This window comes from Hippichthys cyanospilos, chromosome 2 (assembly GCF_059441005.1).
Source record: "Hippichthys cyanospilos isolate Australia breed blue-spotted pipefish chromosome 2, RoL_Hcya_1.0, whole genome shotgun sequence".
Taxonomy (NCBI): Eukaryota; Metazoa; Chordata; class Actinopteri; order Syngnathiformes; family Syngnathidae; genus Hippichthys; species Hippichthys cyanospilos.
The window spans coordinates 4,489,378-4,504,062 of record NC_142370.1 but is presented as its reverse complement, the minus strand read 5'-3'; the positions used below and the strand labels follow the sequence as shown (position 1 = coordinate 4,504,062).

Genomic DNA, 14,685 nt, shown 5'->3' with positions numbered 1-14,685 from the left:
GAATCTTAATTGTTGTGTGTGATGCAGTTTCTTCTTTTCTAACAAACATTTTTTATGCTTAATGATTTTGCACATTTTGTTCAAGTGGCTTTTCACAGTTGCCACATCACTTTGTAATCATGATATATTGGCTAGAGCAGAATTTCGCAGACCCATACTGCCTAATCACATGAAAAAAAAATCCAGTCTAGATCAGACCGTGCTGACAAACACCCCTTTTAAAGATATGAGTTAACGAAATAGAAAAACACCGCAAACTAAAATGGCACTTCTGAATCTTCCACTCATCTGAATAAGAAAGCATGTCACGCAGTCTGTGCACCATTGTAAAAAACACATGAAAGCATGAAAATGATCAGCCCAGAACTTTTTTTCCTTCCAACAACCACTTAACTCTTTCAGTGCCAAGCGTTATGCAATATTTTACTGTCCTAGTGTTTTGTTTTGTTTTTGTATGCTTTTCCGTTGATATCATACAACAAACAAATCAGAAAGCTCGAATTGGGTCCAAAGTCCCTCCAGGGATTAAGAGGAGCACTGACCATGAGTGTATCTTTCCATTTAAAAAAAAAAGTTGATAAGAATTCTTGTCACTAACACACAACCTACATTAATGATGAAAATTCTCATCCATGGCACTGAAAGAGTTAATTTACAGAAAGTGCTATGAGGTGCAGTGAGAAGAATCGGTGATAGCCTGATTAAAGGCCCTTCATTTGGAAAAATGGAGTCGTGACTGTTGGCAACATTTGACATGTATTTTGGGATGGTGCCCACAGGCTTTTCTGAAGCAGTGAACGCATCGTTTGCACGGAACATTTTGTTTAGTTAGCCGAACTAAACTTTTACTTTGACCAAGTGTTGAGGGATATTAACATTGTGCAGATATGTCATTCAAATAACGTTGATAAAAACAAAACAAAAAATTAAGAAAATAAAATAAAAATAAAACTCGGGTGGTGCATGTTCCCCCCCAGCAACCGTAGTACCATCAGAGGCATCACTCGCTGGTGTTGCCCACTCAGCCAATCACATGCTGCCAATGAATCATGGCGCTGCTACATACTAATGATTGAGAAAAAAAAAGATGAGTGTGAGAACTACCGTAATTCCCCAAACATAAGACGCACCCTTAATTTTGGGGTCGAATTTTGGTATTTTCTGTTTTACCATGTACACTTTGGCAAAACTATAGCAATACAGAATAAATCTCATCTTTTGTAAAGTCTTTATATTTTCTTGTGTTCATATCTGTAAATTATGTATTTGTTGCACGTTAAGTTAAACGTGTTTCAGATTTCCCCACATAGTGAGTGGTCATTGAAGTCATGTTGAATGCGCTTAAAGCTGTTGTTTTTCCTTTTCCTGGCGATGGGATTTGAGTTCATTTTACCATAAATACCCAAAGTTGACCGGCATCCGTGTTTCACCAAGTTTATGATTGTGTGCATGTGCCAAAAGATCACAATTAATAAAAGAGTCAAACGGATTACCTTTCCGTGTTCTATAACCGGCGCAATCTTCATTGAATAAAAGGAGACATCGTAACATGTCTGTTTTAGTAATATTCCTGTGTGTGAACTCAGACGTTGGTTCAGTCTGCTCGCTTCTTTCATTGAAAATAATGTCGTAAGATCCAACACGAGCTGCTATTAGCTGTGACGGGCACTTAATGCTAACAGCCAACTGATGTCCCTCTCCTCTTGCTCGTCCCATTACAGTAAATAGTTTTAGTAGGAATACAGCCAATATAAAAATGCGCATCTGCGCAAAATTAAAAAATCATTTTTAAGTTACCGTTTATCCAGTGCACCCATACTTTTGGCCTTCATGTTCGGGACACAAAGGTGCGTCTTATATTTGGGGATTTAGCGTATCCTTGCACACGTTTTTAGTGGCGCAAAAAAATGACAATTCAAATATCTTTTTTTTTTAAATAGGTTCCTATTGATTAACAGTTGACCTAGAGAGCAGAGAATTTCTCTAGGACGCTGGTTTCTTCAGATCCCTGATCTGTTTGATAAGGTAGGTTTTCTCATCATTGAACTGCTCGTCATCCGTGCGGTCCTTCTGGAAGTTGCTCAGGAAGTCAATTAGTTTGGTCTGGTTCTTAAGGAGGATGTCAATGATGGGCTGCGTCTTGTTGGGATTGGCCACAAACACCTGAGGATGAGCACAGAAGCGGTCACCTTTTGAATATGCAACTTTTCACAACAAATGGAGCCTGTAAACTCAAATGAACCTATAATTAACTAGATGTAAAAAAGACAGAAAAATCATGCACTAAAGACATACAATTACATTGCGACCAGTGCTGGACATAAAGGGGCTGAGCTGAGTGATTTTGTAAAGAAGCGGAAGTGGGCATCTTACTTTTTTTTTTTTTTTTACTGGTTCGACATTGGTCAGATTGCAATTGACAATCATGTGCACTGGATGGCATTATCAACTTTTACAAGATACTCAAATGCTGGATGTCAGTGTCAGTGGACGTCAGCTAACAAGTATAGAGGACAGTTTTCATGAAAATATATTTAAATTTAATGTGTCACATACACAACAAGTAAAACAAAGCATTGCTGAGTTTGAATATTCTACAAAACGCCTTTAATTAGGGAATTCACTTTTTTTTAACTTATATGCCGGGAAGAAGAATTCTCATCCTTTAAAATAGTAATGAAAAGAAAAAATAATAAATTCTCGTCAAACCAATATTTTACGGAAGGTGACAAGTGCTGATCTAATATTAAGCCAATTGAGCACTGTAAGGATAACTGTGACCATTGGATGGCAGTACATACAACACATATCACATACATGTAATTCTAAGTAAGGAATGGAAATCAATCTACCAACTATGTTTCTGTAGATATAGCACACAATATTCTGTCAGCCTTGAAATATGAGTGAAAATGCTAAATACACTGGCACTATCGAGGTTGCCTTTTCCGATATTGCTTGGCACTTGAAAGAGTTAAAAAAAAAACTTCTATCTTGCATGTCCTGGCCAAGTACGAATCAGAGAAAGCATGCAAATTTGTTGTGTGTCCACTGGTTCCTCGAAAGTGTGGAAACACATCCCAGAATGCTCTTATCAGCATGCAATTTTTTGTAAAATGTATAAAAAGCAAAATAACACTAAAAAAACTCAACAAATCTACAAATTTAATCTACAAATACTTTTAACCTTTCGTCAGCAGGTTCATAAACCCAAGACGAAGAAAGGGAGCAACTACAAAGAAATCTCCAGTAAAGTCAGCAGTGTTACACCTGTGAATGACAGGTAGAGGAATGAACCAACCCAGTTTATTCACTCAACTGAATATTTTACTCCATTGCTTGGTGACGTTGCACAGTGACTACTGTCACATTGTCTGCAGGCTGATTGCAGTTTGTCCTCTAAAGATGCAGCAATATAGCAGACAAGCACGCAAGTCAGCGTACTTATATTTCAGGAAGCAAAAACTGACGGACAGTCGGTCAGTGCTGACCAAGTGCCCACCTCTGTAAACAACTAATCACCAGTAAATGATGATTACTGCAATGCATTTACCACCAAAGCTAAGTGTTAGCCGGGTGTCTTCTTTTCATCATCTTTTGTTTACACACTGTATCTCCGCAGGCCCTGTGACAATGGGACATCTAACTAAAATGACTAAAATCACTAAAATGACGCCTACGTCATCACTCATTATTGAAGGTACTCAGAGTTGTCTGTAGAGGCACTGTACATGAGGTGTGTTATGTGGGTCATCTGGACTACACTACACACTGTAAGATCAATGCAAACACACTTTTTCCTTTTCTTGTGTGGGCTAAGAGGGTCGTTTCTCGATGAATCGATCCACAGCCACTGAGTTTTTGGCTTCATTTTACCTTGAAGACATGGAAGGCTTCAAACTGGATGTTGGCACTCTTGTCCCTTAGCAGGTTCATCATCATCTTGAGATTTTCTGGCTTGCTGATGTAGCGCGTCATAACCGTGAAGTTGTGTCGGTCCAGCAATAGCTCACCTAAAAGCTGCAAGAAAAGCCCGCAGGTCACATGATACCCAGCAGCGGCTGCAACGATCGGGTTGAGGGACCACCCGCACAAACCTTGAGCGACTGCCTCTTGGTGACGTAGTTCTCAGAGTGCAGAAGCTTCTCGTAGTCTGCAAACACCTAAAGCCACGCAAAAGTTCAACGCGAGCCCCATTTGGCCCCGAAACCCTCTCGATCAGACCAGCCACTTACTGCATCGTAGTTCTGTTCGAGATATTCCGCTACAAGCACTTTGTGCCTCGTGAGGAGATCCTGCAAGCAACAACGACAGCAATCAACAACAATCTGGCTTTTGTTTTAAAGTGGCTGTGTAAACGCCACTGAATTGCCACTGGCGAAGGCTTTACGTACCTTGAAGGTGGCAAAGGCATCAGAGGCGATGTCAAAAGTGGACATCTCGACATAGCCGAAGAATCTGTGAAAATGATCCGAATACAGAACCACCTTGGCAAGCGGCTCGTAGCGGATGCACTCCCTCAGCATGATCCCACAATTGAGCGCCACCTGGGGTGTCTCGTACCTTCAAAACCAATATGGACATGAGTCCCTTGGAGGCCACTGAAGTCAGCCTAGGCTTGCGTGGGTGGGTGAGTGAGTGAGTGAGTGAGTGAGTGAGTGAGTGAGTGAGTGAGTGAGTGAGTGAGTGAGTGAGTGAGTGAGTGAGTGAGTGAGTGAGTGCAGATGCAGGGCCAGAGAAAGCGAGAACTTACCCTTCCAACAGGATAAAGAGAACCTCTTGATGGGAGCAGAAGTATTCCACAGTGGGACTCCTGGTTCCGATCTGTCTCCTCAAGATGTTGTTAAAGATCTGACACACGTCCTTTTTGCCCTAGAAGATCGGGCGTCAAAGCAGATTTTTTGACTGGGCCACTTAACTGGGTTAAAAAAAAAAAAAAAACTTTTAATCGTGCAGTGGTACTTCTACTTACGAAGCTAATTTGTTCCAGGAAGTAACTTCGTGACATGAATCTTTCATCAGTACAGCCACTTTTTACATGTAAATAGCCTAATCCATTCCAAGCCCCCAAAATGGTTCTAAACCCTTTAAATGAATGTTATTACATGATAAAACAATAATGAAATACATATTAGAATTACATTAGTGCACAATAATCAAAATTGATCATAAAAAGAATAATAAAATACTCCTAAACCCTTTAAATTATATCCTATCTATTGTAACAGTTTACGATAAGACACTTTACAAGTCCACACGTGCAAAAATAGATGTTTTTTCTTTTTTTATTGTTTTGAGTATGCATGTTTACTTAAGTTGCGAAGTGCTTCCTGTGTGATGTCATTGCTAAAGTGCTAACAACATGCTAACAACACGAACGTCAAAACGACGCAACAGCCCAAAGTATATATATATATATATATATATATATATATATATATATATATATATATATATATGTGTGTGTATATGAATATATACAATGTTAGCCGTAGCTAATGTCAATTTGATGTTTGTTAGTTCTACAGTGTAAATTGTCAGTGGGAAGTGTGAATGGAATGAGTAGAGATGAAAAGTGGAAGACCACAATAAACATCAATGCAAAAAAAAGAAACCAATTACTTTGAAATGACAGTAAAAAGTAACCTGTAATGCATTACAGTTTTGAAGTAACTTGCATTGATAACAACCGGCAAACAACTAGGCTCAGAAAAGCCACTCCAATTACCTTGCGTTTATGCATCTTGTATGAATGTATAAAAAAACACACACACAATAAGAATGAAAAACTGTACACCCTGTTTATATGTTCTTATTGTGTGCCACTAATCTTTGTGAACCTAAAACTACAACACTGGAAGGAGCGTAACCAAATGGATATAATTTGACACGAAAAGAACAAAATACGGATTTTTAAAGAGAAAATATATATATTTAGGGAAAAATACATTTAAAATGAAAAGGACTTGTATTATAGGTATTGTAATTATTATAGTTTATTTAAGTTATGATAACGATGTCAGCTTATGTTAGGCCAGCAGAGAAGGCCTTGCTGGGCCTGACGTTCTTCCACTGCTGTATGTACAACGGTTTTGAATAGACAAATGTCCAGTTATCTCCCACATGTAATGGAAAGCTGCAGGAGGGCATTGCCACATTGCTCTTTACTTGGGGGAATTTTGTAAGTCGTTAGTTTGGTACTGATTTCTCCCAAACAAATTGATAAAACTGAAAATGCAAGCTCTATCAAAATCCAGATTTAAAAAATATATAAACCAAGCTGGTTAATACGGACCATCCTGGCTTTAGTGGCCCTTTAGGCGAGTGCGAGGTAGTGCTTTGTTGGCCAGAATCTGTGATCTGAATACTTTCTCACCTCAAAATCAATGACCTGGAGGTTTTCCACCAGTGTGATCAATAGGTTGCTGTTGTAGAGTTCCTGGGCCAACTGGGCCACCGTCTCCGTGTGCGGCTCCTTATCGTTGCTCCCATATAGAATCTCTTTCATGGACACCAGACACTTGGACACCTCCTCTGATGCCTGGCAGGACAGAGGTGCATGAATGGAACTTCAACTTGTGACAGAAGGGTGCGATGTTGGAGCCATATTCACAAATGGCTGTCACAATGCCTTGCACCTACCTTATCAGTCTTTTTGTCTTGTTTAACCAGCACGGCCAAGTTCTCCTTGAGGGTCTTGACTATCTCCACTGGAGTCTTGTGGGATTTACCAAACAGAGGCATGATCTCCACGCACTTGCCAAGAGACCTGGAAAGTGCGTACATCCAAAGAAACATACAGTGTTACCTCTTACAAAATTAACTCGTTCCGGAGGTAATTTTGGAACATGAATCTTTCGTGAGGGAAGATTTTGACATGTAAATGGACTAATCTGTTCCAAGACACCAAAAATGCTCCTAAACCCTTCAAATTATTAATAAACTACAAAATGTATCAAGACGATAACAAATACATATTAGAATTACATTAATACGTATCAAAATATATCACGCAAAGAATACTTAAAAAGCTCCTGAACCCTTTAAATTAGTCATAATAATTGTAGCAGTTGACAATATAAATGCAGTTCACTTGTTGTCCTCAAATGGTGCTGTTGTGTTGGTGATGAGTGGAGAGAGGAACACCTTTTCAGGACGTTCAATGTGTATGTTTTTATTTTACATTTCCAGTGAAGTTCACAGGTGCAATAATAAGAAAAAGTCCACAGGAACAATAATATTGACTTTTGGGATTATTTTGAGCATGTAAATTGACTTTAGTTTAGTTTGGGGTTATGCAAAGTCCTTTCCTGTGTGATTGCTTAAGTGCTAACGACATGCTAAAAACGCTTACATCAGACCCGACAGACCAAAACGGTATAACATGTGTGTTTTTATGTGTATATGTACAATGTTAGCTGTAGCTAATGTCAATTTTATGTTTGTTAGTTGTAGGATATAAATTGTTGGTGGGAAGTGTGGATGAAACAAGTAAAGACGAAAAGTGGAAGACCCCGGTAAACATTGGTCCAAAAAGTAAAGCAAGCCGGCATACTAATAATTATAAAAATGCATCACAAACTGTGACCAATACGGTCGACATGACAGGTTGTGATAAGGTATTACACTATAGTCATTTTGTCACAAGCGCTCATATTATATGTCAACAATGTAGCCTTTTGTATGTTGAATTTTTCTCGTTACTATAGACAATATTTTTTCCGCCGAGGCGTGACTTAACCTGAATTTTTCAAACAAGACCCAATCGTAACAGTAACTGTACTATAGAGCAGTGTGACAGCAGCGGGGACAGGCATTCTGGGGAACTTGATGTGCTTGACAACCGCGACCCAAAGAAAGCAGCATAGATTTACTCCATGTGTGAAACGCAAATGAGCACATGTAAGTATGTTTCCAGAGCAAGACAGTTGTATCTACAATAACTTGTGCACTGCTAACACTGGTGCTACCAACATTTTCACTGTCACATTGCTTTATCACAATTTGGTCAACCGTTTTCTCACAGAGGTACAGCATAACCATATCTGCGATTGTATAGGCGTCTCAATGTGCCTACTGTAATTTAAAATGACATGACGATGGACAGTGAGTCAAGATATGATAATGGCAAAATATTTTTACTGTTACAAGAACTGTTTACAACAAGCAGGGGATGGCAAAATAAATTGCGCCAGAATTGATTGAAGGTCAAAAGAAAACACCAGAAAAAAAGGCTTTTGCTTTTATGTGAACATTATTCTATCCAACAAAGAGGGCCCGCAATATTGCACGATGTTTTGTCAACTATGGCTATGTGAGTATGGCGTTATATTTGTGCCACAATTACGCACGCGCGGAAAAAAAATTTGAGCGTTGAAAATAAAACTGAGCGAGCGAAAACAGATTTTGAGCGCAGAAAAAAAGTTCTTGAAAAGAAGTTTCTCGCTCAAAATTCCTTTTTGCTCGCTCGCAATAGCATTCTCGCGCTCAACATCTCGCTCTCGTTCGCAATACTCCTCCCTCCCTCGCTCAACATCGCGTTTGCTCAACATCGAGCTCTCGCTCGCTCGAGTCGTCCTCTGCGCTCGCTCAGTTCTGCTCACGCGTTATGTTTGTGCCACAAAACCAGCCAATCAGAGCTTGTAAAAGCACATTGATTGACAGCTTGATATCCAATGGGATTGCTTGTTGTGTTCACCCGGAAGGAGCAAACGAGAGTGCGTCACATCGACATGGGCGGGAGTTGTGGGCTTATATTATTAAAGTACAAAAACTAACAAGGCATTTCTGTCAAATGATACAATTCAGTAATAATAATGATATAAAAGTAATTCTCCAGCCCAAGACCGTGTTGACGCACTCTCGTTTGCCCTGTTCAGGTGAACACAGGGCAAACGAGAGTGCGTCAACGGATAGCGTACAAGCAATCTCATTGGATACTGAGCTGTGTCAATCAAAGTGCTTTTACAAGCTCTGATTGGCTGGTTTTGTGGCACAAAGGTAACGCGTGAGCAGAACTGAGCGAGCGCAGAGGACGACTCGAGCGAGCGAGAGCTCAATGTTGAGCAAACGCGATGTTGAGCGAGGGAGAGAGGAGTATCGCGAGCGAGAGCGAGATGTTGAGCGAGAGAGTGCTATCCCGAGCGAGCAAAAATCAATTCTGAGCGAGCAATTTCTTTTTCTGTGTTCAAACTCCATCGGCGCGCGCTCAAACTCTTATCATTACGCGCTCAATAGTTTTTTTCTTGCTCTCAAAATCTGTTTTCGCTCGCTCAGTTTGATTTTCTCCGCTCATTTTTTTTTCCGCGCGTGCGTAATTGTGGCACAAATATAACGCCATATGTGAGCACAGTGGGATACGTCAGTATCGCTCAAATAATTGAGGAAAATAAAGGTTTATTGCGTGTTTTGACACTTATTTAACCCCTGGGAGTAATTTTGACCCAAGTCGAGCTTTTAGACGTTTTTGATGTGTCCTGTCAAAGGAAAAGCATACAAAAATCCCCCACCAGGAGGCTAAAATATTGCATAGATTGTACAAACCTGTGGATTTTTAATATGCTATCCTGCCGTCCCTTCTAAATGCTTGCAAACGGGAGGTCAGGAGGTACACCCTGCGCATGTCAATTTTAGCCCTTGTCGAGCTCATTTACTGCCATTAAAAATTGGAAACAAATTGATAGTTTTGGACACATTGAAACTCACTTTACATCGACGGACGAGACAACCCTCATTTCATTGGCGCTGTCAATTGTTGCAAGCCGCACAGAAACATGTGATGGCATTGAGTCGATGACCGCCTCTCAACATCATTATGGAGTCGGTAAGTTGACTATGCTTATAACCCACAAGTTTGATGGTAACAGAGTGTACTTTCTTTTGGTGTACAACCATGTACTGTATTTTTAGGACGGGTGCCATGCATAACCCTTAAGTGTTGTTTGTCGGAACCGGCTTAAACAGAATAGTCAACACTCTGGTGATGTCACGCATGAAAATGAACAGCACAGATGTCCAATTTGGCGGCATGTATTCTTGCCCACAAACCAATTTCCATGTAGTACTTTGAGCGAGGGTCTTAAATTCAAGCCACTTAAGACAGCGCCACTTCCGCTTGCGGCAAACAGCGGCGTCAGCCAAAACGATAACGGCAAGAGCTAGCTCAGCCTTCTGTATGCAGGCCGTCATGGCCACTGCACATTCCTTTGTCACCTGAGAGACACATTCCTAAACCATCTGAGCAATAAGCTGGACTTCACAGAAGAGGTCATAATGTCAGCTTGTTACACTAACATTCCAGCCTCGTCGGGTGGATGGAAGTGGTCAGGATGTGAGCGAGAAGAGGCCCGCTGAATCACACACACTCACGGGTTGTAGTTATCGGCGAAAGGCCCAAGCTGATTGCACAGGACAAAAAAAAAAAATAAAAATTCACCAGTAGCATCTCCTGCACCTTTATGTTTTAAGTCAGTACAGTAATCCCTCATTTTTTACGGTTAGTGGAGAGTGTCCAATTTTGACAGCTTATACTCATTGGGGCCGCAGGCATGCTGGAGCCTATCTCAGCTGTTTCTGGGCAGAGGGCAAGGTAGCCGCTGAACTGGTTGTCAGGCAAGGCACACAAAATATGAGCTCTATATCAACGCCAATCGAATGGGAGCCCTCAGTCTGTTTCTCTTTTCACGCAGATGCAATGTCAGGAGTCTCAAACATACTTATGAGGCTGTCGCCATTTGCGAGCTCATCTGGTTTGGTAACAAATAGGTCGAGAATCCATTCCTCAAAGTCTTTACTGCGAGAAATCATGATTTCAAGTAGGACTACTACAACTGCCTGTTCAAATCTTTTTTTTTTCTTCCAAGTTGTAAGATCGTCACCAGTCTCTTGATTGGGCATTTTCCCCTTCCTTTCCCAAAGATGTCTGTTGCTTACTCATTTACTATTTGTGAGTGAAATTTTGGCACTCAGTTGACCGAAAGAAATGCAAGAGAATCCGACCAGTTTTTAAAACAAAAGGTTTTTCAAAATAAACTAACTTTCAGACTCAGGTAATTCTTAAAACCGAAATAGTTCATTATTTCGGGTGCGGCCCATGCGGCCAGGTACTGGCTGATATACAGTCCGGTACTGGGTTGGGGACATCTGATTTTCTAATTTCCATAATTCAATATATGCATATACAGTAAATTACATTTGGCGCATTACATCTGGCGATGTAATTTCTTATCAAACAAGAATTTTATGGTACCGATATATCTAACCAGAAAGTGAAAGGTCTTGTTGGACTGAAGCTGTGCCTCTCACCATGTGGCTGCCACGTCCCCTCCATGACGGCATTGAACACAAGCCAGCCTATAAACAACCATCCATCCATCACCATGAGTGCTTATTCTCACGCGTGTCACAGAGAGTTGGAGCTTATTCCAGTTAAAGGAACCTAGATCAACTTCACGTTGATTAGTTCTAAACTAATTAGGGAATTTAAAAATGTGAATCTTGCGTTTCCTGTCCCATAGCAAAATCCAAATTCGGTGCAGGCCATTGGTTGATTGAAAAAGTGACCGCCTGCATTGCAAAAGACCACTAGATGTCCTCATTGAGCCTCACAAAGCCCTCAATCGGCCATCATCAATCTCAGAATGCCTTATTTTATCAGCAAGATTTCTTTATGTAAAACATTTTTAAAAAGCCAAATAAAAAAAAAAATCTCTTAACACAATCCTCAGCGGGATTGTGTAGAGTCTGAGTTTTGTTTTTTTAAAAACAGAAGTTAAAAAGGGTGTAACGGCCAATAAAAGGTTTTCATTTGTTTGGATATTACTGGTTTCATCTTCTTTTGGCCGCGCTGTTATTGTATAATGCGTGGATTATGAATGTCCCGAATAAAAAACATATTATAAAAAAAAGCATCAATTAAGGCAAATGACACTTTAGAGGAGTTAAGGGTGAGAAATCAACATTGTAACATGGACAAACGCTCTAAAAAATTGAACTTGGGCTCATTACAATAGAAATGAAAAAAATTTGAAAAAGTAACAAAAATTGGTCATGTCAACATTTTCAAGTTTGCAATTCTCAACTGTTTAAACTAATGTCCTAAAAACGGAAGGCGGGACAGCACTAACAAATCTATCAGTGGACAATAACAATAGTCTTAACACACTTTGCTTTCTAACAAATGATTACTGCTAACGACTGTAATCACATACAGTGTAGTATTTGACATAAGTGCCTTTGACACAGCTAACCCGGGCTCAATTCCAAGAAAAAGAAATAACTCATTCATGATCATCCTGTGATTGACAGGTGATCTCTCAAACTCAGGGGTAGGGAGCTCCTGTTCCTTGAGCAACCTAGCCTGCCTGTTTTCAGTGTTCTCCTTCTAGTAGCAAACCTGATTCAAACAATCAGCTCATCAGCAAGCTCTGTGGAAGCCCGAGCCATTGAAACAGCTGTGTTGCAAGAGGGAGACAATGAAAACAAGCCACAAGGATATGGCTATTGATAGCAGTCCCCTACCATCACTCTGTGGAGAACCTAAAGTGCCAAAATTCAATAAATAGATGTATCATTGAAGAACTAAATAAATGCCGTGAATTAAACATTCGCGACTTCCCTATGCAGGGTAACCACGTGACCGCGAGATTTAGTCACAAACGTTCGCTCAATCTTAACCTAAATTTATGTGAATTTCTGAGCTTCACTTACAACCGCTGTAAATGTTTGAACCAACGTTTTCAATTTCGTGATCATAGCGTCTTTCTTGTGTCTTCTAAACCAATACAAAAAAAAAAAAAAACATGCCTGATGTTGCGATTTCCGACGAGGCTTCGAGTAGCATCGAACACAATAAAAAGGCGCATAACGCCGAGGTGGTCTTTTTGAACGAACACCCTCAGACTAAATCCTAATAGTTCTTTATCCCACCCCATCGGGTTTTGGCACTATAAACAAGTATCACAACACTTTCTCATCAAAACCTTGCTCTTGTGGTCATAAAATCAAGTTCTGCTTGTTAGGTCCCAAGCCGTGCCAGGTGTGTTCCGATGCAACGGAGTTAAGGATAGTTTAGAAGAGCTAACTAAAACAAAACTTCTCAACACTAATAAAAACGGACTACCGGAAGTTGACATCGGAAGTCGTAGGCAAAATTGTTTCCCGGGAGATCATTCAAGCAATAAAGCGAATAAAACTGACGGCAAATGACAACTTCCGGAGTTTAGATTGAAAATGAACGGAAGCTGCTTTGTGGTCATGGTTGTTAACCTTGACGCCTGACGTCTGAAGTAACGGCGGGGTGGAAAAGACCAAAACAAAATAAACAGCGAGCCATGTCACATCAAATAATGGTGACGTAAAAACACTCATAGACTTGAGTTTTCGAGACATTTGGGAAGCAGAAAGCACGTGAATGCGTGCCATACAACGTGATTTGACAAGGCTACACCCCTCTCGCCCTGCGGCTCAAGTTGCTTTTTGTCAGACGGATTTCCAAAGCTAATCACAGATATATGCCTTGCACACTAAACAGCCGCTGAAAAGAAAGACATATCGGTGAGCTGACCCCGAGTGACGTGACACGGGACGACCAAGGGCAATAAAACATGCCAATGGCGTTAACATGCAGCTATCCTAGAAATGATACTTACCAGTAAGAAGAATCTGTATACGAGCGTCTATAAAACGCTTCTGTCCCGCTTCGCAGCCGCCCAGATCAACTTTGGTTTTCACGCCAGGGCTGTTCGTCCACTGGGCCGCCAACTAAAAAGTGTACGAAACAATTTAAAATATGAAGAATCCGTTGGGAAGGCAGTGCAGAATTCCATCTGATTGCGTTCCAGCCTTTTGTCGAGCTAGCAAGGGCAAACTACGCGACTTCCGGTGTAAACCGGTTTAAAAGTTTCGTTTAAAAGCCTTTTTTTCCAGTCCAATCCCTAACCGATTTTAAGCAGCGGAAGGACAGGGACAAATAACGATATACGATAAAACGTAAACATTTTAAGGGCTATACTAAATGAAAACAATATGGAGTGATTTCATTGTATAATATTTTAGATTTTTGCTTTTACTGTGGTCTACGTCACTTCTCGTTCGAGTTCACAAGGCAGCTCCATCGACGGGTAGTCCCCCTTCGCGCTCAAGTCCTGCTTCTTTTTTCTACCTTTTTTTCACAATTTAAAAGGCATTCAATTTATTTTACTCCACCCCAATTTCATCGAGTACAGTATTATCTTTGGTGGACTTTTTATATGTTAGCGAAACGTTGAAATAAAACATTAAAAGAGTGTGAACGCATGCGGCCAAAACTTGCACCGTGATGCAAAGCTATAACTATTTATTAAGTACTTCACATCCCGTGGCAAAAAATAAATACATTAAGTGTAATGTGTGCTGTGCCACCTACCTAGCGAAATACGTATCCCTCGAGCTTCGAAAATGAAAATGGAGATATTGATGTAGTTTAATTATACACTTAATTTCCGTTCAGGTATATATAATATTTGGCAGTAGATTGATAATTGACAACGATTTGAATGCTGCCAAGTTGTTAAAGCCAGGGGTTCTCGAACATTTTGGAGTCAGGAACCCCTTTTTGGAAAGCAAATTTTACGAGGACCCCCCCCCCCCCCCCCCCTCTTTTTTCAATAACGGTTAACTCATTCTTTAAACAGGTTTATACAGGTT

At 40.4% G+C, this 14,685-nt stretch overlaps 1 protein-coding gene across 1 annotated transcript in view; it reads right to left on the bottom strand.

The window, feature by feature from the left end:
- Positions 1–13,870, bottom strand: part of cab39l (calcium binding protein 39 like) — a 13,985-nt gene extending 115 nt beyond the window's left edge. Inside the window, exons 1-9 of the mRNA XM_088408108.1 lie at positions 13,650–13,870; positions 6,643–6,769; positions 6,377–6,541; positions 4,754–4,872; positions 4,395–4,563; positions 4,236–4,295; positions 4,098–4,163; positions 3,877–4,020; positions 1–2,163 (exon numbers count right to left, since the gene is read on the bottom strand). The exon at positions 1–2,163 is cut by the window's left edge and continues 115 nt beyond it. Coding sequence (XP_088264234.1) covers positions 1,984–2,163; positions 3,877–4,020; positions 4,098–4,163; positions 4,236–4,295; positions 4,395–4,563; positions 4,754–4,872; positions 6,377–6,541; positions 6,643–6,744 — 1,005 coding nt within the window. The 5' untranslated portion in view covers positions 6,745–6,769; positions 13,650–13,870 and the 3' untranslated portion in view covers positions 1–1,983. The remainder of the gene's footprint in view (positions 2,164–3,876; positions 4,021–4,097; positions 4,164–4,235; positions 4,296–4,394; positions 4,564–4,753; positions 4,873–6,376; positions 6,542–6,642; positions 6,770–13,649) is intronic.
- Positions 13,871–14,685: the final 815 nt, after the last annotated feature.